This window comes from Miniopterus schreibersii, assembly GCF_964146895.1.
Source record: "Miniopterus schreibersii genome assembly, chromosome: 1".
In the NCBI taxonomy this organism is placed as follows: domain Eukaryota; kingdom Metazoa; phylum Chordata; class Mammalia; order Chiroptera; family Miniopteridae; genus Miniopterus; species Miniopterus schreibersii.
The window spans coordinates 67,500,554-67,526,419 of record NC_138101.1 but is presented as its reverse complement, the minus strand read 5'-3'; the positions used below and the strand labels follow the sequence as shown (position 1 = coordinate 67,526,419).

The 25,866-nt window shown below is 37.2% G+C and overlaps 1 protein-coding gene across 1 annotated transcript in view; it reads left to right on the top strand.

Moving 5' to 3' along the window:
* Nucleotides 1–25,866, top strand: part of COL25A1 (collagen type XXV alpha 1 chain) — a 440,867-nt gene that overhangs the window by 220,890 nt on the left and 194,111 nt on the right. The window contains exons 3-4 of the mRNA XM_081131694.1: nucleotides 13,645–13,689; nucleotides 15,637–15,644. Coding sequence (XP_080987820.1) covers nucleotides 13,645–13,689; nucleotides 15,637–15,644 — 53 coding nt within the window. The remainder of the gene's footprint in view (nucleotides 1–13,644; nucleotides 13,690–15,636; nucleotides 15,645–25,866) is intronic.

Sequence of the window (25,866 nt, the reverse complement as noted above, 5' to 3'; positions counted from 1 at the left end):
AATGCTGTGCGGCCTGATTAAGTCTCACACATTCACAAATATGGGAGAATTTAGGGAGTGTCAAAATGGACAAAGATCCTGATTTCCTAGTTTTGTTCACACGCAGATACAGATATGGAGAATCACTATAAATGAAAATTTACTATATGGAACATTTTACACAAAGAGCTTTGTGTAAAAAACTTGTTTTACTTATATGGTATAATTGTCTTATTCAGGACACCTTCTTTTGTTTGTGTGTCCAAAGATGCACAATGAGGCCGTTTATAGGTGCATTAAAAATCTGAGTCATTTTACTAAAGGAGCATAAAAGAGATTTCATAGAATCTATTCCATTTCTGAGCATCATGGTTCCTTCTATACTTAGTACAGTTTATATTTTCCTTGAAGGTTTTCCCTCTAATGTTACCTGGTATCATAATAAAATGCCATATTTTATTACACTATTCTATTCTATGAAAAACTCTATGGGAACAAGTTAAAAAATAAAAGAACTCAAATCCTACTTTGAAATTACCCTCTCTGTCATAATCTAAAGTTGTAACTCGAACTTTTACCCCTGATCATTAGTTCCGGAGTCCCTGGTCTACTTTATTGGAGTCCTTCATAAGTCCTTTAAGGATGATTGGCATTTGTCATTAGGCCTCAGACATATTACTTATTGGCCTCTGACACACATCCAAACCTTGGCATGCTTTGAGGCTCCCATCTTGGTTAGAACAAAGGATGTCTGATAGAAAGCCAAGATTTTGGCGTATGTTTTCTTGATTATTTAAGGCTCTAAGAATGTGTGTCTACCAAAATAAAAGCCTTTCTATTTCTTATTTTTTTATTTTTTACTTTTTATTAGTTCCTATACAACATAGAAAAGAAACTCAACCCCAAAGTTAAAATCATATGTCTTGGATTGATCCTTCTGTAATTCCATTGGAAAATATTTGCATGCCATGTGATGGATATAGCAGCAGTAAAGTGCCAGAGTCATTATAAAATCATATGGGGAAACATTTTATTCATAGAAATCTACTCATAATGTTTTTGTATTCTAGGGAATTTGCTTGTCAGGATGAATCTGAGATTTAACTTTAAGGAAACAACTGTGTATATTTTGAAGGCTGCACTGAAACTGTGGGGTGGTTAGGAGATTTCAACTATCTTTTCTAATGGCCAAATGGGACTTGATTTTCTGGGGAAGGTCACCCGTGTTAGCATTTCTATGGGAGGCCAACCATTACTCTAACCTGCACTGCATTTTATTCTAGTTAAACAAGATAATTGGACATTTTGTAGAGCGCTTTTCACATACATGGGCAAATCCATCATAGCATTGAACAAATTAGTTCCGTATATAGGCAAACAGCAGCTCCTCCTTAAACTGTGGTTTGAAGTATGAAATGCCATTCCTACTTCTATTTAGGAAACCTAGAATAATGGTAAAAAATATATGTTTTTACTTAACTCTATTAAAATGTTTATTAAACTGGTAGCGATATGGCAAGAAGGCAGAATCTATAACAATTCACGGATATGTTTGAAAAGAGTTTGGAGGGGAAAAAAAAATGGGCCAAATACATGGCAAGGGAGAAAGGATTGCTGCTTCTCTATTATATCTTCTTGAAATTAAATTTAAGTAAGGAGATGACAAGAATGATGAAAAACCAGGAATTAGGCAAAAGAGACTTACAGAGCATGGAGACTTGGGGTTGAGAAATACCTGGACTAGGTTTTCCTGGTGGGGAAGTCTTGTAAGTACTTCCTTCCATGTTTAATGGAAGATTATTGATCATGGGAATTGCATGATGAAAACATATTAAAAAGATTACCCCAGTAGTTATATGCAGGTGAATTTGAGAGAGAGAGCAGTAAGAATTCAGAGCTGAAGAGAAAAGACCTAAAGTGTCGGGGGTAGGTATCAGCTACGTTTTGTAGATGTAGAAGCAGATTCTATGAGGTTAATCTGCCCAGAGTCACACAGCCAGTGTATTGAAGAATCAGGTTTAAACGTATGTATGACTGCCTTCAAGAATTGCACTCTGCTGGCTTTTTATTTTCTAACCAGAAGAAATACTGCAAAAGTGTTATTGTTTCAGCTGTTTAATAAATAGTCGTCCATTAGCTAACATTTAATTACGTACCAGGCACTGAGAACATAACACTGAGCAAGACAGACCCTGTTCCTCATTTCTGAAAGATCAGTATTTTTATTTGTCTCATTATAAACTTATATATAACAGACTTGTTAACATTGGTGTGTGTGCTCTAGTTTGCAAAACTCTATTGTAAACTTAAAATTTTGTTAAGAGAATAGATCTCATGTCAAGTGTCCTTACCAACAATAAAATTTTAAAGCTGGCATACGTGGGGTAAGAGTATATTAACGGAGCCTGTACATAAATATTTCCTAATCGCATCCCCCTGAATTAACTGTGGGTGTTTTGAGTGAGTGAAGAGAGAATCATTTGTTTTTAGCTCTATTAATTTTTGGCTTGTAATTTCTCATGATTATTTTACATTTAAAATGAAAGCCAAAAATAAGCCTATAAACTAGAATTGTAAACAGAAGTCTTCAGACATTCGTATGAACTTATTCTTTCTAAATTTATTTAAAGCTCCTCTTTTCCTTAATGTGTGTTTGTATCAGAAAATATAGTGATCCATAGTGTGTTCAATAAATGCCAACTCTTTAGTTGTAGAATTTGCAATTCAGGAGTCAGACTAGATGGGTATAAATCCCTAACCTATCACTTTCTAGATGTGTAATGTTGAGCAAGTCCCTTAACCACTCTAATCATCACCTTCCAAAACTGTATTGTGATCACACAGCTGGTATAAATAGTGAAGCGATGCATGGACGGGACTTACCAAATGCCAGATGGGTGGTGAACACTCATAAATATTGACTGTCATCATTATCTCTTGTATTATGTCCAAGTGTTTTTTATGTATTGTTTTGCCCGTGACACTGTGTGGTCCTCAGGTTCGCCAGCTCCCACAAACAGCCGTATCCCAGCCCTCGGCTCTGACTGCCGCAGTGCACTCCGCCTCCACGCTTGTTTCATCACGTCTGGACATCCTTGTTACCCTTTCCCTCTGAAGCGCTCCCACTCCTGTTCTGGGGTTCATTTCAGCTTTTCGCTTAAAACTGATTTTTAGTTTTAAATCACTTCTGTTATGATTATTTTTCCTACTGGTGACTAATTTAGGCAATAGACATACTCAGTAATTCATTTAACACTAGCCTAAAGAAATGTGGGTCGTTTACGCGTAAATGGTGTCTGGGCTGCTACCATGAACCATTCATCCATCAGCAATTTGGCAAAAGCTTGCAACATTGCAAAGCCACTAATGAAAACAAATCCCAGTTTCCATTAGCCCACTTTTTTTTTTTTTCCATTTTCCATAAGAAAGATTGTCTCAATCTTGGATAAATTAAGAATTAATATTACTTAATTTATTGAGCATGTGACAAACTGTATTCAACTATTATCTTTTTTTTTTTTTTCTGTTACTTTAAAAATTCTGTTTATCTTTAAAAGATCTTTTTACCACTCTACATTCTTTTGGAAATGTGGAATCTAGAGAGCTCATTAAAATTTTTCTGCAAGCTTGGGAACTAAACTTTTTTTTAAAGGTTAATATATTACATTGTATGTATAATAGCCATTATTGTTATATAGCATATAATCTCACAAAGAAACACACCTTTCCTATTTTTCAACCACTACTCTCTGACATCTTGCTCCTCTGCAAATAGGAATTAAAAAAAGATGTCATGACAAATCTCCTGTAGGATCACAGGGTAAAACATTCTAGTACCACATCAGATCTTGTTAAAGGGGACACACTGCAACACCAAGCTATGTGTAGTCTCGAACAGTTTCTGTTGAATGTTCTACTATATTTATCTAAATATTGAAAACAGCAACAAGGAAAATTCTTCATTTGCTGGAATTCCATTTTTGGAAGTAAACCATCTACATAAAGCCCAGAAATGTTTTTTTGTGGCTTGGAAATCCCTTTCTTTTATTGTTTAAGGCCAGTGGTTTTCCAGTATGTTCCTGTGAGTCTCCAATTGTCTTGTAAATCTGGTCATTTTCCCCTAGTTTTGAAATTTGCAAATATGGATTAATACTTGGGTAAACTTGAAATGCTTTATTTAAACTTAGCACCAGCTGAAACAGAACTTACACTGAGGTAACTGGAAGAAGGGTTACAAGGCAATTTTGGCCCATTGGCCTTTTCCCACAAGGAACAGAAATTGAACCAATTGAAAATAACTCTAATGATCAAGTATTGTTGAAAATTAGATTAACCATAATTCTGGTGTAACCTTCTTGTGTTTATTTATTTAAAAAATTATCATAGAAATTGCTAAAATTGGAAAAATATTTAAATAGGTCAAACAGTATTTTATGAGAAAGGTGTATTTTATGAGAAAGCTGAAAATAAATTGCCAGAACGTCATGACTTGTCGCTTAAGTACTCTCCTAATGAGAAGTAAATTTTGAGGTAATTAGTCCAGTTTCTTCTAAACTAGTGGCTTTCAGACCATTTTGACTATCACCCCAAGGAAGCATTGCATTTTGCATTTAAACCAGTGCACACATACATATCCACCAAGTGGGCTTAGGTGGCCTAATGTGTACACTGTTAATACGCTCATATTAATTAGCCACTGAAGGGGGCTTTTTAAAATACCTTCCATGAGTCATGTTGTTTTATTCCCATTCAGTGAACACAATTTCTGCACCTACTTTATGTTTCATAAGTTTTATTCAGAATTGTCAAAGAATTCTCATATAAAAGCTAGAAAACAAGCATACTTATGAAAAGTATTCATCAACTTAAAGATTTGGCATTTTTATTTCACTTTTTAAATCCCCTCTAGAAATTTGACAAAACAACTCTAATTACTGATATTAGGGAGTAAGTACATTGTAGATATTTATAGCCTTATTAAAGTTATGATATGGCCTGGCTAGAGCATGAAAATAAAAATTTAGCAACTTTATTTTTGTGGTTTATAACTAAAATAGTAATGGATTATTTTTTTCTAACAATCAATTTTTATATTTTTTATTACTCTAATAACATGTAACAATAGAATCCCTGAAACATTAGTTAGTATGTCTCTTGTGTAATAAAAGGGAGAAATACTTTCACAACTTTTCAATTGAACTCATTGCCTATAAAATAAATACCGTATATCTGCTAATACTCTCTAGTGAGAGTTTTGGAGCGTGGCTATTGTAAAATTAATACCTATTATTTATTATGATTAACTTTCTTTTATAAACTGACATTCCGTGAAGATTAGAAACAAAGAAATTTAAAACAAAAACACACTAATAAAAGATGTTTAAAACCAGCAGGCCTGTATTAAGTATAGTGGAGGACATGTTGATTTAAAATATCTTGGGAAATAAATCTCTTGAATTAAAAAAAAGTTATTTCTTTTAAAAATCAACATGGTATGAAATAATGTTGGCATGCTTCAAATAGCCCACAAGGCAGTATTCCTTCAAAGGTTCATCAAGTGGCAAACCCTGTGCCAGTTGCTAGAGACACAAGAATGAACGAGAGAATTCCTCCCCTTAGAAGCTCACAGTCTAGTGGGAGACTAACAGGTAATAATAAGACATCTGCCTAAGTAGCCATGTTATAAACATACGAGGCAGGCTCTTGATAAAATGCAGCAGTTTGGAAAATGTGTGCTGGTTGTGCCCAGTCTCTCAGGCTATGGAGTGTGCCTCCAAGAAGCAGAGGCAGTTAGAGTGCGCTGAGCTTGGAAGCAGGAAGCTCGCGTCTGCTGTGTGGCACCTTCAGCAGGTTGTTTTCACCTCAGCTTTACATCGGCAGAAATGGGAATCACAGATTTATAAACTTGTTTCTAGCCAACGAACTTTTGCTGCAAACGGTTGCAATTCAGTATGACAACTTGGAGCTGCTCTGAGGGTCCAGTGTGAGGCACAGTATGAAAACCTCTGGGCTGTTGTCACCTCCTGGGTATGCTGTAGTCCAGATATTTTGTGAGGAGGGAGAAAAGAAATTTTAGCTAATATTCTCCTTCTACCAGTTATTGGCTATACTGGATAAGCTTTTTGCTTCTAATTGTGGAATGAAAGGCTTTGGTCTATATTGAAAGAATTCCAGGCACTCAGCAAGCAAGCAGGTGCGGGGACTTTGGGGCGGGCTCTGAAATTAATCTGTGCCTACTTGTGAGGTTAATCCAGGAGATCTGAAGGTAAACCTGGTTTAGTCTGCTGAAAGTAGCTGGAGGACTGGGAGGATGGTTCAGAAAGGATGATTCGTGTCTCCTCTGTGCCCAGACAGGTTCCTCCCTCCCTAGAGCCATCTGCAGCTGTTGGAGACCTATTCCTGGGGTCCGCTGGGGTGGAGGGATTGGCCTGGGTTTGCTCACATTTCTCCGCTAGGCCTCCCCACCTCAGCATGCGTCTGCCCATGGGGCTTCTCCACCTGCTCGCTGCTTCTGATTCACTCCTTATCTCTCTGACCGCAAGCTCAGCCTCCTGCTCTTTCCTTTGCCTTCAGAATTCTGCATCAGAGTATTTGCTTTTTAGAGTATATACTGTGTTAGAGGTATTTCATGGTATTTTCTCTAATGGCTTTAAAGAATCTCTATGCCTCTGGAGATGAAGCTACTAAGACGTTTCAGCTTTTTTTAGGGTGTGTCAAGTTGATTAGAACCTTTATGACTTTTACTGACAAAGATGATAGTAATATAACATGAATATAGTTAATAAGTTTGCAGTGATTAATAAAAAGAAAGGAACATTTCATTAACATATGTATATGGCCCTCTACAGTTTTCATCCTCACAATAAAAAAAATCATATAAATGTGGTAGAGTTAGTGCTGTTTACCAGATCCTTAGCAGACTAAAATCGAAGAGGTTAATTGGAGGTTAGCTCAATTTACACAGTAGTGAAACCCTTTTAACTCTTTGTCCCTAGTGAAAACCTTTTAACTCTTTGCCCCATGTTCTCTTCCTTATACTAAATTGCCTTTTTGAGTATTACAATTAGGAGGTATTGTTAATCTCTCACAATTTTATTCACATACATATTCAGCATTTCTTATTGAATATTCAAGTATATTTTGATCACTCAATGACTAAATATAAAAATGTAAATAAAGCAAAAGAGGGGGCTAATATTTATGGAGCTCCAACTTTGCGCTTTTTTTTTTTTTTTTAAATATATCTTTATTGATTTCAGAGAGAGGAAAAGGGAGGGAGAGAGAGAGAGAGACATCATTGATGAGAGAGTCATTGATCGGCTTCCTCCCGCACGCCTCCCAACTGGGGATCGAGCCTGCAACCCGGGCATGTGCCCTGACTGGGAATCGAACCCCGATCGCCTGGATCCTAGGTCAATGCTCAACCGCTGAGCCATGCCCGGCTGGGCCAACTTTGTGCTTTTACATGCATTCATTACCTCCTTTCATGGAAATTCAGTCAGGAATTAATTCCCTAATGACCTGTGTCATTAGTGACCATGAGGTCATTTCTGTAATGAGATGGCTACATTTCTCCCTGTTCTCAGGTTTTTATGACAACATACATAAGCATAATGACACAGGTTAGAGCCTTCCCTTTGTTCCTTTTATTTAAAACTACTTTATTGATATATGACATTTAAAAAGCTGTATATATTTAATGTTTGCAGCTGGATGAGTTTGGGGTAAGTATACATCTGTGAAACCATCACCATTATCATGGCCATAGACATATTCATCCTCTCCCAAAGTTTCCTCCTGTCCCTATTACTATTATTATTATTATTATTAATTATTTTGTGGTAGAATGCTTAACATAAGATCTACCCTCTTCAAAAAATTTAAATATATAATATAGTGTCATTAGGTATAGGTACAATACTACATGGCAGATACCCAGAATTAATCTATCTTGTATAACTAAAACTTTGTACCCTTTGTTCATCACCTCACCATTTCCCTCTCCCCCTCTATTTCCTGGCATGACCATTCTACTCTCTGTTTCTGTGGGTTTGACTATTTTTGATTCCAGTTATAAATGAGATCATTACAGTGTTTGTCTTTCTGTACCTGGCTTATTTCACTTAGCATACTGTCCTCCAGGGCCATCCATGTTGTTTCAAATCACTGAATTTCCTTTTTTTCAAAGGCTGAGTACCCAGAAAGGTTATGTTTAAGCTCAGCTTGAAATACTAGTAGGAATGGAGAAGAGTGAACAGATCCAAGTAATTGGAGTAAAATTGGCAAGTAATTTATCTGATAGACCAGATAAAGGTATTCCAGATACCTTCAATAACCCCCCACCCCCCAAGACCACAGGAAGGCCCATATACAGGCATATGTTTGTTTCTAGGCACATATCTAACCTTAGAGAAGAGCCTTATCACAGGTAGGTTCATCATTAGTGAGGAGCAGAGTGCTCCAGCAATATTTGTTGTGGGCCAAAGGAACTGACTTAGCTTACGACACCTTGCTATGATGTGATTAAATGACCTTGATCTGTCCGCATGGGGTTTTTTGACATGTCTTTAAAGAATTACCATTATGGCTAATTTTTACCAATTTCTATCTCAGGCTGACAGTTTTCATCGCCTTTCAAGCAAAAACTTTCTGAAGCATGAACGGTACCAGTTATCATTAAATTTCTTATAAAGAGCAATCTGTTTTTATAGCCCTCCTCTATTTTCTATAATTCATTCTCCATTTCATGAAATCTCTGCTTGTAAGGCTTTGCTTCCTCTGTTGCTGATAGCTTCTGCTTTTTCTCTTCCCATTCATGTTCATGAACCAATTTCTTTTGCAGAGTCATGTCTTTCTGCTGATAGAATTTACTGACAATTTCTGCCGCAAGGATCTGGCCAAATTCAGTAAATAACAGTCAGGTTCCAGCTTCTGTATTTGTTCTTACAGCTCATGTTTGGCCGATACCTCATCCCTCAGTTTGGAATGGAAATGGCCGCTTTTTCAACTACTGTTAACATCAGTTTTGTCTGGGAAACGGCCATCATTTGTCTTTTCTGTTACTTCGTCTTCTCACTCTGGTGATCTGCCAGCTGTCCATTGTCAAATTTATTCCATCCATATCATTTTTATTACTTATACTCTTAAATTCAGAAGCAATATCAAATTGTCTCATTTGCACGGTAGACTTCTTCCAAACTTCTCTTTATTCTTTTGTAAGCAAGATTTTATCTATGTCTTACTGAAAGTTTTGTATAATTTATTAGTTCCTTAAACTCAGTATAATGCCTACTCCAATCCTGTTTTCTATAGTAATTATAGCATGCTCTTCTCAAATCTAATATTTTCTTTGTCAATCCAATAGAGTTTAGATTCCCATCTTCTCATAACTTAGTTTAGCTTCATTTTTCTCGCTCTCAAATATGATGAAATTCTTTGTAAAACCTTGTCGTATTTAATAGATATTTGTCTTGCCAAATATCTTTACTTTCCTTGGATTCTATTTTTTCAATTCTCAGTATAATAAGCAGGTTTCCCCCAGCATTTGATTCATTTCTCTAAGCCTTCTCATTGGATATTTGAGGCGGACATGTTCAGAAATATTCTAACTTTGTTTTTGGTTTCTTTAAAAAAAAAACTTTTTTGCTTTTTTGATCTTTTTTTTCATAAGCTGATTTCTTTTAAATATCAGTTTTTAAAGTTTACTTCCAACTATTTTAAAATATTTTTGCCATCTATTGTTTTTAGCTAACAAATTATACTATTAAAAACTAATTCCAATAAACAAATATAATTATAGGCTCTAAGACTTGTTATAAAAATCAAGGGCCCTGTGGCATCTTGTTATGGTGAGACAGCAATCAGTCTAAACATTTCCTACTGTAATTTTTCCTCTGGTAGTTCCTAGCATTTTATCTTTATCCTCCAATGTTCCTAAGTTTCTTCTTCCATGTGCTTAATTTTGATTTATTTTAACTTGCCTCTTAGAGTATAAATTCAGTCTTAGGACTCTTGTATTCAATTCTGGAAAATCTTATCTATTATCTTTTACAAAAAGGCTTCTCTGTAATTTCTTTTGGGTTCTTTTATTGATATAAGTAAAATTTTGTTTCTTAACATAGATAGATACATAGATAGAGTCAGTCCGTTTGGGCTGCTTTAACAAAATACTGGGTGACTTATAAACAACAGAAATTTAATTTATTTCTTTCTGTTCTGGAGGCTGGGCAGTCTAAGATCAAGGAGCCATTATGGTTGCCTTCTCCTGAGAGCCCTCTTCCTGGTTCATAACTGGCGCCTTCCCAGTGTGTCTTCACATAGTGGAAGGGGCTAGAAATCTCTACAGGGTCACTTGTAAGGCACTAATCCTATTTATGAGAGCTCCAGCCTCATGACTTAAGCCCTTCCTGAAAGCCCCACCTCCTAATACCATCATCTTCAGGGGTTAGAATTTCAACATGTGAATTTGCAGATACACAAACATTCAGACTATTGTAGATAGATGATGATAGATGATAGATAGATAGATAGATGATAGATAGATAGGTGATAGATAGGTGATAGATAGATAGGTGATAGATAGGTGATAGATAGATAGGTGATAGATAGGTGATAGATAGATAAAGTTGGTGATAGATATTGGACCTATGTCCCTGGGCTGCGTTCTGCATCTTTCACATTAATTCTTTCTTCAGCCATATCCAGGCCAGGCCAGCACTTAATTGTTTTATCTTTTTCCATTTTTATTTTGATGACTATTTTTCATTTTCAAGACTTCTAAAGGGTTCTCTTTCAAATCTACATATTCTTTTCCCAACCTCTGTTTACATTTAAAATCCTGCCCTTTAATGGATGTTACTTCTTCATTTAGCTCTTAAAGCTTAATTAACTACCAACTTGTGTCTGATGTTTTCTTAAAATTAATTAATTTTACCTGGAAAGAATTCATGATCTTATTATTGAGTGCTGTCTTTCTTAGCATTAGATTTCTTCATACATTTTTTGGAATTTTGGCTTCTATATTCATTATGAATAGGAGAGGTATTTTTTTATTTTATTTGCTTGTTTGTTTTGTGGTGTGTGTGTGTGTGTGTGTGTGTAGTTTTCTCTGTCTGACTTTCTTTCCTTTGTGCTCACACTTTTTTAAAAAAAAAAATATTTTTATTGATTTCAGAGAGAGGAAGGGACAGGGAGAGAGAGAGATAGAAACATCAATGATGAGAGTCATTGATCTGCTGCCTCCTGCACTCACCCTACTGGGGATCGAGCCCGCAACCCGGGCATGTGCCCTGACCGGAAATCGAACCTGGATCCTAGGTTGATGCTCAACCACTGAACCACTCTGACAGGACTGTGCTCACCCTTTCTTACTTAAAAATTTTATGTTTATCTTTACCTAACCTCCCATCCTTCTAGACCATATTTATCTCAAAATGTCATTTTAGGACACCTGTCCCAGATTTATGTGGAAGATATCATAGAATTAGGTATCAAATCAGCAGATGCTTTCTTCATTTTCTGATTGAGAGATTATGTCTGTATTCCTCAACCTTTAAGCCAAACACCTAGGTTTTTTTTCAGCAGCTCTTCAGTATTTCCATGTCCCTGACTTTAAGATGTGAGTCTGGCTCTGGTTAGAGAACTTTGAGCATTTATTCTGTGGGAATAGGATTCGCGGCCCCCATTCCTACCTGTAGAGCTGGAACCTCAAGGCTCATGGTTTTATCCCTGTTCTCCACGTTGCATTTCTGCTCCATCTCTTGCCTGTAGGCATTTCCATTTCTTTTTGAATACAAATACTTCTAAAACACTTTTTCTTTTTATAATTGACCATGTGTGAAACTCATTGTGCCATCTTCACAGCATGCTACGTGAATTTTTCATGGTTATATTTTAATCTTTTCAACTTTTTTTGCCTCTTCAGGGCAGATACACATCTTATTTATCACCTGTAACCCCTACTATGCAGATCACAGACATCATAAGTAAATTGTAGTTGCTAAAAACTTCTTAGATTGATTTTGTAATTAAAAAAATCTTAATTGACTTTGTAATAGAAAAAAATCTGATTTTAACCTTAAGGATATTTTACATATCAAAATATGTCAATACAGGAGTTTGCAAAAGTAGGTTACAGTTGTGAGTATGTGGAACACAGAGTTCATAAAGCTATTATAATAATCATAACCTGTATGTCTTTTTCCATATGAACAACTGTAAACTACTTTTTCCCACTCCTGTATATATCTATGTATATGTGTGTTTGAATGTGTGTAAAAATATATATTTTTTATACCTACTGGGGTCCCACTGGGTTTATTTATCTGTTTACATGATACTCCTTCTGCTCCCAATCTTGCCAAAAACACCGTGAACATGATTAAAGCCTCTTTTTATTTCAGAATACAGAAAGAAATCTGAAATTTCTAATGACAATTTTGGACTCTGCTACAAAGCTGCTTCTCCTAACATTTTCAACTGATTTTATTGCTTGATTGTTTCTAACCTCTTACAAAACACAAATGGCCGGACTTACTCTGTGTACAGGCTTGAGAGGAAACTAACTGGCCCACTGATGTTTTTATTTCTCATGATAGTGTTTCCATGTGGAAGTCGGTAGCTCGGGATCACATTCAGAGTCAGCTGGATGCTAGGGCCTGTGCTGCTTGTGTCTTGAACTTTGTAGGATTTGGAAGTCATCCGTCCAACTTAGCAGCTCATTCTTTAAAACCAGGAAGTTCTATATTTTCCTTGGCCTCTTTCTTCCAGCAAATATTACAAGACCTCAATTCTCATTGTGGGCTAATTATTCTCTTCTATTTGCTGGAACCATAATTTAGTGGGAGCTATTCCTACCCAAGGAAATGAGGGGAGAAATTATATAATTGAGAATAATGGTTTGAAAGCCATGAATGTCTAGAATCTTGTGCTAAAGTCTGATACATACTAGGTTGGTGGTCTTTGTAGGCAACTCACTGAAAAAAAAAAGTTTTTTCTCCACTTTTAAAATGGGATCATCATAAAGATTAAGTATTTGTTGAATGGTAATAATGAGCTAGCCCCTTAGTAAAATGAGACCTATAAGTTACTGTGTAAACACTTTCCAATTAAAAGGGTTGTGATTTTAACTCAGCTGGTCCTCAATTAGAGAAATTCCAATATATGAAAATTCACATGTAATAAAATAGAAATATTCATAAGGTTTTTATTACTAATATATACATTTAACTAACTGTCAACTAAATATTTTTTTAAGAGAATCATGATGGATCTAACGGAAGAGAAACCACTCATTTGTACTTAGTACTTTTAATTACTAATTATACCAAAACCTTTAGAAAAGAACTTTTCCTAAGAAATATGAAACTCAACACCACCAGTTTGCTTAGCAAAGTCTTTCTTTATTGATGACATCCGGGCAGGATGAACAGAATCTCAGGTCATTAGTGTTCCTAAGTAACACTGGATGGTGAGAGATCTAGTGCAACTTTTACAGCTAAAGGAAGCTGGAGAGTTATGTTGAAATATCAAAGACAGTGTGGCCTCTACAAATATCTGGTCCCTTTCTTGATGTTCTTAGTTAAAACCAGTGATAAAATATGTATAAATTATTTATTAGCCATTTCAGGGCCAAAAATTAAAAATAAATCATTCTTTGTATTTCAGGCCCTCCAGGGAAACGAGGTAAGAGGGGCCGAAGAGGAGAATCTGGTAAGTCTCCCTTTTAGCTGCTTGGTGTCATTCATGTTCTGCTTACGCTCCCACATCTGTTTCTTCTAATTAATGATTATATCATCTTGTTGGAGGTTGCCCGTGTGTGTGTGTGTGTGTGTATTTAAATCTCTTCTAGACCTAGAATATTTTTTATCTCTTTATTTCCATCAAAGGAGAAGTTTGCCAAATATTATTAATAACCACTGGCACCCAATTTTGGCTTCTTTATTGTGTCAAGTCCATCCTTTCAGTGTATAGTGAGGTTTCTTAGCTGCACACAGTGTGGCAACATCATCCATGCTTCCACCTTCATAAGTGGTTGGTCCACAAATACAGGTCCTCTGTGAAAACAATTGCTTTGGGACACCGGGGCACATGTCTAGGGAAGCTTTATTGTCATTTTGTACAACTGGTACAATTTTGTCATGCTTTTACTCTCATTCATTTCAAAATTTAAGAATTTTTATTCCTCTTGTACAGCCGTAGAATTTTAGTGATGACAGGAGTCTTAGTAATCAATCCAGCATTTTCATTTTTTATTTGAGGAAAGGGAGGCCCAGAGCAGTCAGGTGATTTGGCCAAGGCCATGCAATTTTTATGAGCAGAACTTGAAACACAACCAATTGTCCTAACGCCCACTTCAGTGAGTTTCTGCTCTCAGGCCAAATCCCTATACGCAAAGTGAAACAGAAGAGTCGAATAAAAACTATTTTTTTTTTTTTAAACCAAGATATCCAAGTGAGTGAGTTCACTTACAGTTTTACTTCTATAGAAACTCTAAGGCTCCAAAATAGTAAATGACCAGGTGAAGCCATTGGTTCTTACTTGCAGGATAAGAGGAAGGCAATTTAAAGTTTGATTCTGGTGTGTGATAAGAAATGTTATTCTCAATAAGTAATTTTCTGTATTAAAAACAATGAATTATTAAGGGTTGAAACAGTAGAAATACTAACCTATCAAAAAGAGCAGGTTGATTTTATTTTGTCTCATTTCCTATTCCTTTTGGGAAAAAAGATGTCAAAGTAGAAAGAGTTTAAGAAAATTCAAGAATTTGGGTAGTGTAGCTGTTTAATTACTTTAAGAGTATTCTCAAAAGTTGTCCTTAAACCTCACTGAATCTAAATGATTGTTATATTGGTATTTCCTCCACAAGTGCAGTTTCACAATAGAGGATGCTTTATAAATTTGTCTTGAGGAAAAAGAAATGATAAAACATTGGTGAAGTCAAATAATCACTGAATAGATCTTTGTGTCAAAAGAAAGAGGATTGGGGGGGAGTGAAAATTTTGTGCAGAGTTTTATAGGAAATGTAAAAGTGGATTCTCAACTTTCTGACTACTTAGAACTGGTGTTTTAATTGAACATATGGTGTGTGAACTGTTGAAATATTCGTAGAATTTGCTGGTGTTTTGATGAGAAAACATAGTTTTAAAGAAGCTTATATAAACATCAGGGCTTCTTCCTTTGTATATTGACAATACTATTGAATGAAAAGCATTCTTAGAACAAATAATGGGTACATTTCCAACTTGGCCATTTTACCAAACTCAAGAAAGTTTACGAATCAAATCTCTATAATTGGTCTATAGTAAATGAGCAAAGATCCCCCTGATTCATAGTTTATCTAAATTTTAGGTATATAAATTAGACAGTCTTTGTTTAAAATAGATGAACATCTCAGTAATTCATAAACAGGCTTCAGGGAATCTGAATGTTCCTTATGATAAATTTTGTATGCATGTAGATGTAAATGTATTTTTCTGATATAGTGTGGAAGGGTTCATGTTCTAAAAAAAGATTAAGAATCACTGACTTCTCTGTCCATTGTATTGTACTGGTGATTATGATGATGCTTTAATTTTTTTCTTAATATTTTGTATATTCACTAATTCATCTCTCCCTTTTTCTTATCTTCTCCACCCTCCCTATCCCCCCACCATATAGGTCCTCCTGTAAGTATCTTTGCTGCATGTTGGCTCTTCTACATTAATCAGGATCACGTATGTTAAAAGTTGGTTAAAACCTCAAAATATAGTCTATATTTCAATTAGAAAAATGTTGCTGACCTTCGAAGAGTACTTAACTTTGGGAAATTATTTTTTTAAGTGCACTATTTTGTGATTATGTGATATGTCGGAGTGCAATATGTGTCAACTAAAAAAAACTTTTATTCTTAATGCCGTCACAAAGCAATGACTCTTTTGGGACTGCTGAAATACCTTATGAAGTTTCTGATATTAAATTCTTTTCCTGGAATAATGAGGGTTTTTTGCAAGCAAATCTCCAAGCTCTTTCACACTTCTTTTTTCATCTGTTTAAACTTGTATCTGAAGTATTTGCATTTGCCAGTCCACCAAATGTAGATGGCAACATGATCATGGAAATGATACCCCCTGGAGGCCTGGCCCAGCGCTCCCCCTTAGGCATCACTCCCTTTGAAGTCCGCTGGAGTTTTGCCTGCATGGAGAGCATGAGATGGAGCCCTTGGAGAGTTGTACTTTCTTTTTTCTTTCCTTGAGTAGGTCACAGCGCCAGCATTCCAGTCTGCTTTGCACCCACAGGAACAGATTATCTTGTCAGCTTTGAGCTGGATGTGTTTTTGAGTAATATCCTGGATATCTGCTGTCTGACCTCAGCGTTTGCACTGTGCACTGTTCTCTTACAGTAGCAATGATCATTGGCCTTGAGCTATTTTTTCATCCCAAATAGCCACTTTGCTCCGGGGTTCACAGACTCCACCTTGGCAACTTATCTTACAGGCTAGCCTGGTCCGGGGAGAGGGGCTTAGCTTATACGCGTTTACTTTATTCAGAGGAAGCATTGGCTTCCAAATATCTTTTGCAGTCTTCCTGCCACATTCAAGGGTGGAACATAAATCATGTTGGAAATGACTGTGCTTCTGTAACTGACGTTCAGTTCTTGCTTAATGCTAGGCAGATGGCATGCCCCAGGCCTAGAGCCTGATTCTTTGGCTTCTTATTTAAGCCTCTGTCTTTAAAACTAGAAACAAACCACTACTACCCAGAGGAAACTGTAGAGATTACAGCCAGAATAGAGTGTTCAAGGATTCTGTTTGTGGATGTAAGTATTAGGCAGACCAAGAGGTAGTTAAATCTCATTTCTGCCTCATGGCGACTTTCAGGATTCTAGTATTTCCTCTGGCCCTTCACAAATTTCACAGCCACACAGCTCTTGCTTTCTTGGGGTGATCTATTAGTCCAGGTTCTCTATCTAAAGATTTCAATTTTTTTTCCTTTTTTTATTATATGAAAAGGAGTAGGATGTTTTAAACCCATAATAGATGGCAGGCCATATTCTAGACACTTAATACTTTCATTGTGTTTTACAACCACTCTCTGATATTGCTATTCCCATTGTTTAGTGAGGAAACGGAGGCTCAAAACTGCACAGTCAGAGAGGGTTTGCAAAGCTGCAATTCAATTATATATGTCTGATTTGAAATATTTTCTGTTTACTACATTGTCCTGATTTCTTACGAATTATAAGTGTGTTATAACATGAATCGTTGGTACACAGGTTTGGCAGGCCGTGGGTCAAATGAGATTCCTTGATATAAATAATTACATAAACAAAAGCATGACCAAAAATGTAGAAAGCTAATCTATAGACAGCGCTAATACTGCCCCATCTTAACTGTGTTAAGCAAATTGAATCAAATCCAAGAAATAAGGTCTAATCATGGGTTTTCATACTGGCTAAAAGATAATTCAGGTTGCACACATTTGACAAGATGAAAAACCATTGATTGTGGAAAAGAGGAAAAGCATATATATCAATTATGCTATCTTTACTAATACATTGGAGTCTAGCCATAGGACATGGGACCCCATATAGTGGAGGCCCTTATGGGTGAAATACTTTGTAATGAAATCCTCCTGAGCCTCCAATTCCTAAACCTTCCATATATGATTTTCAAGAAGTATTTGCTTCTTATCAAATATTTCTTTAGACTAAGGGCTTATAAAATATTTCCATTATGTTTCTTGCATCTGAATAAAAATTAATGAGCAGTGGCATTGTTATGATTAAATAGATTGATCAATTTTATATTTATTTAGATGCAATATCCAATTATTGACTATTGTAGCTTGCAGTGACCATACCCCCTCTTTTCTCCCTTCCACTCTGTCTAAAAAAAAAATCGATGGGAAAAAAATATCCTCAGGTGAGGAGTAAAAAAATTAGAGTCAATGGGGTATGCGGATTTTCTGTCCTTTTATCCAAAAAGGAGGAGCCATTCTAATATTCACAGGTAACAGAATCAAACAAGTCCTGTAACTGTAGCCGGAAGAGAGTCAGGAGACCTGTTTTCAGTGACTTTTTTATTTGTATCAGTCTATCAAGCCCTACAGTTGTGCTTGACTGGCAGAGATACGATGTGGTTGTTGGTAGGGTGAACCCTCTGAGGTGCGACCACAGTGCTGCTCAGCCGCCTGTTCTGTTCCATCCGGCGTCAGCTACTGTCAGCTGGATGTGAGGCCCAGAATCCCATCCACAGATGAACGCAGCAGACTTAGCCAAGTTAAACTTACAGTGCTGTTTCTGCCAATGTGGTAGATGAATTAGGAAAAGAAAGCGCTGTAGAACTTTTAAATGAGAAACTCTGCTATCTTTACTTCATATTGAAAAGACAATATAACTAAGTCAATGGTAAAGTTTTTCCAGGTATGCTAATACCTACAATTTATAGTAACTACCTACCACATGTCACTTTACACACCAATTCTCATACCGGCTCTGTGAACTAGAGAACTTATTGTACCCATTTTGCACAGGAGGAAACTGAAGGTTGGGTCAGTTAAGTAATTTGCGCACAGACTCACATTTACCAGGAGGCAGAATTAGAATCTGAACCCAGACCTATCTATCTCTCTTCTAAACTGATTTCCCCCTAGATTTCAACAAGGCTTTTTTTTTAGGCTCGTTAGGTTTAAAAGTGTTGCCACTTTCTTTGCAGGTATCTTCTTTTTTTGTATCTTATCCTACCATCTATTATCTGTGGTTCATGTTAAGCTTTTCTTAATTGTCTGTAGATCTTACATCTTGTATGTGCTCTACACACAGCATTTCATACTGCCAGTTACTCAAGACAAATTTAAAAACCATCTAATTCTCATCTAATGGAAGTAAATTGTATGGAGGTATGAGCTTTGGCTCTTGAGTCAAGAAAAAAAATATAAAAATTATCATGGAGTTTTTCAGCCAATTTTCCTTTAATGGCTTCAATTATTATATTCCAGCTTAATTATTAAAATATTTTTATTTCTATTTGGGCTCAAAGAATGTGCTTATGAATGTATAGTAACTGGTACTTTTTCTGTAATAATGGGGTATTATTGTTGATGGAATAAGCAAACCATTTATCTTGTAGTAACCAGTATTGCTACAAAATACCAGGATGGCTAGATAAAGTCAGAATTCACCAAAACAAACCAAAGAAACAAGCAAAACAAACCTGGAGAGTTAACTTGTACTTAAAGGCTGTTTGGGGACAGTTATTGTAGAATGACCTTAGGCTGTCATGGATGCGTGGTTCATTTTGGGACCCTGCACACCAGTTTGTCTCTAGGAACGAAAGGTAGAAAAAGAGAGTTTGACTATAATTCTACATAGAACAGATTCCTTAGTGTCTTTTTATGCCTTCTATTTTGAGTGGTTCAAGCTACCATGTTTGAAGAGGGAACTATATTCAGTGGGAATTTGTTTCAATGTTTCCTCTGATGTTGTTTATGTAGATTTTGTGCCAGATTAAGCAGAATTTTGGAATTTCTGATGGAGCAAAGATAATGGGTGAAAACCTACAAAATGAAATAAATAAGAGTGTTAAATTTAAAAAAAGAGAAGAGGGGGAGGAAATAGACATACAAAAATATTGACAGTATTTTTCGTTGCAACCTTATTTTTTCTCGTGACCTATTTCTAGATACCATCTGTTTTAGAAGAACGTTTGCTGTTATAACACACTCCCTGACATGTTATTGGCTTACCACAATAGGAATTTATTTCTTATACATGGTAAGGGGCAGTACTTCTTGCAGGGGCCCAGACTTGTGGGGTCTCTGCCACCTTTCATATGTGTATTCTAAGAATACCCTGGGCATAGACATACAGCCATCAGATAACACAAATAAGGAAAGAGAATGGCAGATCAGAGGAAGTACAACATTTTATGGCTTATATCACTCCTGTCCACATTTCTTTGGCAAGAGTCAGGTCACATTTTCACACCTAAAAGCACGGGAAGGAGAGAAATGTGGCTGTGAGCTCAGAAGAAAAGTAAACAGATTTGGTCACCAGCCAGTCTCCGCTTCCCTGTCTGGAAATAATTCCCCAAAGCAGACAGGACCAGAGGTCCCCAGAGAGATGTACTTAGATATGTCACTTGGGTAATAATGTGACCTGTGTCTTATTGTAACACTTTAGAGGCAAAAACACTTCATCAAAACTATTATCACTAGAAACCTTGAACAGAAAAAGAAATTTAAAAAAAAAAAAAAAAGGAAGAGATTTCTTCTTAAAAGAGCAGCATAGAAGTTGGGGGTGGTTTGCAAGAAGAATATGTTGTTAATGCCAGGCCACTGTCCTCTGGCCCCCAGGTTACTCTACAACCCTTTGCTACCGGAGGCCTTTTCTCTTTAAGCTCTTACAGACTCTTTAAAGCTCCAGCAGACTGCCATGGCCTCCTCTTCTTACTTTTTTTCATGCCACTGAATCGCTTCATTCCTTTGCATTGGGTCCAGGGCGACCTTCTCAACTAGAGATAATTCTGGTTATTTATCTTTTTTCATATCATCAATAGTTTAAGGTGAAAGTTTAATTTTTAGTAATCCTTCTGTGAAAAATGACTAAACTTTTAGAGTCACTTTTATGAGGTTTGAAGAGTGAGCCACTGCCATTCTTGTCGTGGAAAACGTGACTAAAACAAAACAGTGAGGACTTAAGGATGGATCTTCTCTGTCCCAAAGATACTTGGTAGATGAAATAAGAGACCTAGGAGGGTGTTTCTTTTTAGATTAAAACATAAACAACAGTCAAAAAATTAAGAATAGAGCTACCATATGACCCAGCAATCCCTCTCCTGGGTATATATCTGGAAAATTCGAAAACATGTATTCAAAAAGATATCTACACGCCTATGTTCATTGCAGCATTATTCACGGTGGCCAAGACATGGAGACCACCAAAGTGTCCTATGATAGAGGACTGGATAAAGAAGATGTGGGCCATGTACACAATGGACTACTACTCAGCCATAAGAAAAGATGAAATACTGCCATTTGCAACAACATGGATGGACCTTGAGAATATTATACTAATTGAAATAAGTCAGTCAGGAAAAGCTAAGAACCATATGATTTCACTCATATGTGGGATATAAAACTGAAACTTGTGGACACAAACAGCAGTGTGGTGGTTGCCAGAGGGAAGGGTGTTGGAGGTGAAGGGGGCCCTAATATATGGTGACAGGAGAAGATATGACTTAGGGTGGTGGGCACACAGAGCAATATACAGATCTTATAGCATAGAAACCCACACCTGAAACCTATATGTTCATATTAACCATTGTCACCCCAATAAATTTAATGAAGTATTATTAAAAAAATAAAATAAACAACAGCAGATAGTACCACATGGTCAGAATTATTCAAAAGGAACCTCTCAGATTTAAAGTCTTGGCTGTCAGTTACTGATTGGCCACCTGAGTACTTTCTAAAATCTAGTCTGTAAGCACATGGGGTGTTATGTCACTTCTTCCTGTTCGACTTTCTTATGACCAAGTACTTAGTCATGTTGCTGAATTCCTAGGGCTGCCTGCCTATGCAAACCCATAAATATCTTATGGGACAAATTAGAGAAGTAATTATATGACTTCTGTGGATTTGTGAGGCAGTAACTAGCCATAGTCAGGAGAGCCACTCTGAAAAAACACGCTGTTAGGAAGCAGTTTGGATACATTTTTAAATGTTAATATTTTGAACAAGGTCAAAGGAGTGATTTAAGGGTACCTCATGGTTTCCTCATGAATGGCTAAGAGTTTAATAATCTCCCTTAGCACATGATTGCAGAGAAGGCCTCAGTTCCCCATTCTTCTAAACCAGCTACTTAAAATGCTATGATTTCCTTTTTTACAAAGAGTGGCTCCTGCTTGGTTTCTGATCATGTGAACACCATGACGTTGGCCTACATTTAGCCCAAGTTTGATCTGAATTGTCCCCTGAACTATAACATAGAAAGAATTCCCTCCTTTAGTTATTAAATGAACTTTAGTTCTTGCTTTGGTGGAATTAAAGAGACATTAAATCATGGAATCGAAAGTGTCCCAAGTTACCTAAATGTTCTTATGGCTTTTGGTTTTAGTCATTATGAATGATTTTTTTTAACTTGTAAAAAATTGGCTTTATTTGTTACTTTTCCACCTTATCTCAGTTATGTCATTCTGGCATCCACAGTGACAGTCCCTGGAAGCTGGGGTCAGCCCCCACCCACTGTGGTCATTAGCCACAGAACATGAACCTGAGCTTCCCAGGGCCCTACTGATGATTACAGGCTGCAGGCAGGGTTGCGGGGCTCCCACCCCAGGCCTAGCACCCTTTGGACCGTCGTTTATGTGCCTGGGGACTGCTGCCCTGCCTGCCAGAGGCCACAGCATTCCCACAGGAGGGGCTGCACAGACCGAGTGCAGGGGAGGCTGCAGCCCTTGGCTTAGGACTGGGTCCGACAAGGCCACTGTGATATGGTGGTGTGCACCAGACTGGGATGGACAGGCCAGCCAGGCCCATCTCAGTTCTGCAGCTGACTTGCCAGGTGGTTTTAAGCAAATTGCTTCTTGCACCTTGGTGGGTGTGTTTTCTGGTTAGCACTGTCAGTGAGGACTGTGACTGACATTTTTAATGCACTTTTTATTTTCACAACTACTCATGCTTTCTTAAGATTTGTTTAGGATTAAATAAAATAAAACTTTTTCTTGTTTTCTTACTAGCTAATATTTTTAGTCTCAGAAAATGTACATCTGTAGCTTTTATTTCTACCGAGTATTTTATTATAAAGTATTTCTGTATAGACAAGGAAATGAATGAAGGATGGAATCATAGGATATAGTGGCAGAAGAGACTCCTTATTAATAATGAATTCATATAGTTATTTAAAATATAATGTGCATTTATTTACTGATTTATTCACCAAACTCATCATGAGTGCTTACTATGTGCCATGCCCTCTGCTACATATGATGGAGATAAAATAGCAAATAAGTCATAGCCACTGTCTTCAAGGACCTTAGAGTCCAGTGAGAACAAAACAAAACAAAGTAATATTATGCGAGAAGTATACTCAGGGCATGTGGAGGTGCAGCGGGAGAACAGTAGAGGGGTAAATATTCCATGTTTGGATGGAGAGGGATGAGGGTGCCTCTGGATCTGAGGTAAATCGAGGCATTTTCAAAGTGAAGACTCTAAGTAGCACAGTGTTTTCAGGGAGGCTAGCATTTTCAAAGCCTTTGAGCCATGGGGAAGAATAGCATTTTGGCAAACTGCATATTAAATAAGGTTGAGATGTAAAGTTCAAGGAGGAGATTGGCATGTAAATAGAGCAGAGATCAGAGTAGGATGAGGCCATGAAGGACCTTACATGCCTCATTAAGTAACTATCCTAAAAGTATACGGAGTCTGAAGGATTTGAGAAGGGGGTGGTGCGGTCAGACAAACATTTGAGGACGATGACTTTTGCTATAGGACAGAGGAAGAGAAGGGAAGAGAGAGATATTAGGGTATTGTTGCAGTTATTAAAAATAAAATGGCCTAGAGAAATGTAGAGAATGGGATATATTCAGGTGGTATTAATGAGGTAGAAATGGCTGAGATGTGTGACTAGATGCAGGGTGAAGGGAGGGAGAAGGTGCGGGTAATTTGGGGGTCTTGCCCTGGGGATAGAGAATGAAGAAGGAAGAGCAGGTTTGGTAGGGGGTGATGCTGAGGCCTGCTGGTGGAGTTGTTGAGTTTTAGTTGCATATGGGACATCCACATTGAAACATCTAGTACAGTTGACTGTGTTGTTACTCCCCTCGGGGGAGAGGCCTGAGCTGGAGTGTGAGCTTTAGGAATAGTCAAAGAATAGCTGGTTGTTGAAATGATTAAAACAGATCAGGCTGCTCAGCTCATGAAAATGAGACACCTTCCCCCCCCCCCCCCCCCCGCAAGAGTTTATCATTTAAGAAATAAATGAAAGAATCGGAACCCTTCAAGGAGACTGAGATGGGAGTGCGTGGCGAGGTGGAGGGAGAATTAAGACATATCACTGTCATGGGAGACACAAAGGAAAAAGTCTCAAAATGAAAAGAGTGGTGAAACAGTGCTAGGTACAGTAAAACGGCAAATAGGATAAAGACTGAAAAGTGTCCACTGTGCCTACCAGTAAGAAAGGCCTTGGTGCTGCTGTTCAGAGCAGCCTGTGCACATTAATGAACTTGCTTTGATTTCTCACTGTGGTCTATACCTATCAGCCGCTTTTCCTAGGGTGGGTAAGGTGGGCGTGACACACATCAGTCAGAGCTGGAAAACACGAGTACCCTCAGGACAACACATTTTATTAAAACGTCTCTTTTGATTATTCCCGCAGTGTGGTTGGATGGAGGGAACACACACAGTGCCACGTTGCACCTCACAGCTTGCGAGCGCAAAGGGAGATCTCCTGCTTAGTTTCTCCCTCCCTCTCTTCTTTCATGCCTTAAATTATTTTTAAAATACAGTCTGTCTCAGTTAGCTTTTTATCTGGTTGAAAAGAAAAATCTTCAGCTATGTTTGCTATTTATTAGTGATACAAGTCACTTTATGCTTAAATACCAAATGAATGAGCCAGATAGTCCAGCACCAGTTCGGAAAGAGGAAGTTTTATTAAGCATATGTATGGCTAGGAAAATTGGAACTTGAGCTGAGATTTGAAAGATGTGAAATAATTGGATCAGCAGAGAAGAAGAGGGTGGCCTGAGGAGTAGGAATGAGCCATTGGAGAGGCCAAGGTGTCTGGTAGAAGTAGAGGTTCTCAGGATTCCACGTGGAGAGCCTTGAATGCCAGACTTAGGTGTTTTAATTTTCATTTCTAAGAGAAAAAGCTATGGGCAATTGGTAAGCAATAAATGGAAACCTATTTAGAATAATTGGTCTGAGAGTGATTCTCAGGAAAGCTGCTGGAAGCAACCTGAAGAAAGTCTGGGCTGGGTTAAAGGCATGCATAGGATGGGCTGCATCTGAGAAAGTTCAAGGAAGAGTTCTAGGATTTATAGAATGTATAGAAGGAAGGAGCCAGAGGAGTGAGACAGCATAGCACCCTGGAGGGGCAGCTATTCCAACAAAGGAGTCTTTTGTGGGGGACAAAGATGTTAGTGTTATTTTAACTTATTGGTAAGATATCTAAGTGGAGATATTTTAAGTGGAGATATTTATTGACTTTGAAAGATACCAAATTATTCTCATTGTGACCAAAAGCAATCACTCGGGGCTATATTTTCTCTACACAGTGTTTCTGGCAAGGTTGGAGTATACATGCTCCTACAAAATGGCAAGCAGCTGAAGACTGAGAAGAAGCCCCTGGGTTTTCCAATAAAAATGACCTTGGTGTTTGCATCAGTTGGGGCTCTCCAGAGAAACAGAACTAATATAATATCTATCTGTCTATATCTATCTATATCTATCTATCTATCTATCTATCTATCTATCTATCTATCTATCTATCTATCTATATCTATCTATCATCTATCATCATCTATCTATCGTCTATCTATCATATATCTATATATCTATGTCTATATATGTATATGTATAGAGAGAAAGAGACAGAAAGAGAGAGAGATTTATTTTAGGGAATTGGCTCATGTGATTTTTGGAGGCTGGTAAGTCCAAAGTCTGTAAGGCAGACCAGCAGGCTGGAAACTGAGACAGGGTTTTTATGTTATGGTTTGAGGCAAGATTACTTCTTCTCTGGGAAACCTCAATTTTTGCTCTTTAAGGTCTTCAACTGATTGGACAAAGCCCACCCACTTTATTGAGTGCAATCTGCTTTACTTCAAGTTACCTGATTATAAATGTCAGTCACATTTATAAAAGACCTTCACAGTAACATCTAGACTAGTGTCTGACCAAACAACCAGGCAATATGGAT